At 52.1% G+C, this 2227-nt stretch overlaps 1 protein-coding gene across 1 annotated transcript; it reads right to left on the minus strand.

Annotated features, from left to right (window-relative positions):
* Window positions 1–1541: 1541 nt before the first annotated feature.
* Window positions 1542–1877, minus strand: LOC123827977 (small cysteine and glycine repeat-containing protein 7-like). The gene has a single exon (XM_045852435.1). The coding sequence runs from the start codon at window positions 1875–1877 to the stop codon at window positions 1542–1544; it is 336 nt and encodes a 111-aa protein (XP_045708391.1).
* Between the last annotated feature and the right edge of the window lie 350 nt (window positions 1878–2227).

A 2227-nucleotide genomic window follows, 5' to 3' on the forward strand; every position in this document is an offset into this window, starting at 1 on the left:
GCCGCAGGCTGGACAGCTGGTCAAGGTGCCCCTGGGCTTGGGGAGAAATAAACAAAAGCATGCACCAATGTATAAGTTGTCGAGATCTGAAAGGAACTGGAAGGAAACCCTAAGCCTTAACCATAGCCCAGTCAAAGTTAAATAGATTGAGACAGAAAAGCAAACAGCAGCTCCCCTGGGAAGAACCAGGGTAACCTGAGGCTGGTGCTAGAGAACCAGGAGAACTAAGGTCGATTCCCCGCCCGCCAGTGAGGACTCACGGAGCGCCCCCTGCTGGCACTCTGTCTTGTAGTTGGGGAGCCAGAGAAGCCAAAGGGATGATGCCAAAGCTCTGCGCGTGCGCGCTGGCTGGGTTTGCAGGGCAAAGGGAGAAGGCTGCAGGGCAGGGCAGGAGCGCCGCCATCCACACGAGGCGTAAATGGCCTCCGGAGATGGAAATGGAAGATAAATGCAGTCGTCCATATCGTGGTGGCAGGTGTTTCTGAAAATTTGTGTAGATTGCTTCTTTGTGAATAAAAGAGGATTTGTTTCTTTTTCCTTTTCCTTTTTTTTAACATTTTGCAATTTTTATTGTTTATTGTTGTTCTATCAGAGTTGTCCCCATTTCCCCCCGTTGCTCTCCCTGGCCCTGCCCACCCCCCCACTCCCACAGTCAGTCCTCACCCTCACGACAGGATTTTTTTTTTTTTAAGGAAGAGCATTGGATTTTTTTTTGATAGAATACTGTTTTTTTTATTTTAAATATTTATTTATTTACTTTTAGAGAGGGAAGGGAGGGAAAAAGAGAGAGAGAGAAACATCAATGTGCAGTTGCTGGGGGCCATGGCTTGCAACCCAGGCATGCACCCTGACTGGGAATCGAACCTGCGATGCTTTGGTTCACAGCCCGCACTCAATCCACTGAGCTACGCCAGCCAGGGCTTGACAGGATGTTTAATGAATTAGGAAAACAGGTCTACCTACAAGTGAAACTCTTGCCTCAGAACAGAATCCAAACTGTAGATAAAAGTCACACTTCTGAGTGTTGTGTGTGAGTTGGTTTGTGGAGCTCAGGGACAGAAAAGGTGTCCTTGCTCCACTACCCCGGACGAGACCACGGCCTTTGAAGGAAGATTAAGATCTTCCAGGAGATCAAAACAACAACAGAGACTTTTCATGATACATTTGATTCATTTTATTAGGAAATTCAAAGAACAGCTGTTGACAAATAGGAGTACACACTGGAAAGGGGGCAGAGATGATCAGATACCCATAAAGAACGTTGGGAATCGTCATCCTCTTTGACCAGTGATGTCAGCTCCTGTTCAGGACCTGGGCTGTAGTCATGTCTCCGTCATGGCTCTTCAGTGTTAGACTGGAAATGTTTCAGGGAGGAAAACCGAAAACACCAAAGCGGAAGGGATAGAAACCCACACCCAGGAGTAAAGCCACAGCCCAAGAGGTAAGCCCCAGAGTACCAGGTGGAACAGGTAGGGCAGGTGGACAGACTGGAGGAAAGGCCTCAGCGTCTCCTGCCCAAGGACAGAGGCGCTTCCGGATGCCTAGCAGCAGCACTGCCTCTGGCAGCAGCACTTCTGCTGGCAGCAGCCCTTCCTGCAGCCACATGAGCCACAGCCACAGGAGCCACAGCCACAGGAGCCGCAGCCACAGGAACGGCGGCAGCAGCAGACCACAGGGACGCTGCAGCAGCCCCCACAGCAGCCACAGCAGCAGGGGCAGCAGCGGGAGCAGCACCCGACTCGGTAGGTGGTGCACCCACCACAGCCACCACCACAGCCGCCACAGCCGCCACAGCCGCCACAGCCACCACCGCAGCCGCCACCGCAGCCACCACCGCAGCCGCCACCACAGCGTCTACCACAGCCACAGCACCCCATGGTGTCAGTAGAGAGAGGACTCAGGAGAGGCGAGCAGGGAGACTCAGGAGGTGAGGGAGGTCTGATGCCCCTCCTGCAGGGGGCGCCCTTTTATACCAGCTCTGGGGGTGGGACCGGGAAGACACATGACCCCTTCCTTGTTGTTGTTTATTTCACTGTCTGTAGCGAAGCTTCAGGCTCCTGTTTGTTTCCTTACTTGATACCTTTAGTCTTAACTCACATATTTTCAGCTTAGCCAAATTTACCTCTGTCTCGCCCAGTGGGAATATTTAGCAAAGGAGCTGCCCCTATTTTCTCACAGAGCCTGTCTCAGAATATATGAGCCAGGGAGACCCGTCTGCCCACTGACG

Source organism: Phyllostomus hastatus, unplaced genomic scaffold (assembly GCF_019186645.2).
Source record: "Phyllostomus hastatus isolate PE091 unplaced genomic scaffold, TTU_PhHast_1.1 phas_contig_137, whole genome shotgun sequence".
Lineage (NCBI taxonomy): Eukaryota > Metazoa > Chordata > Mammalia > Chiroptera > Phyllostomidae > Phyllostomus > Phyllostomus hastatus.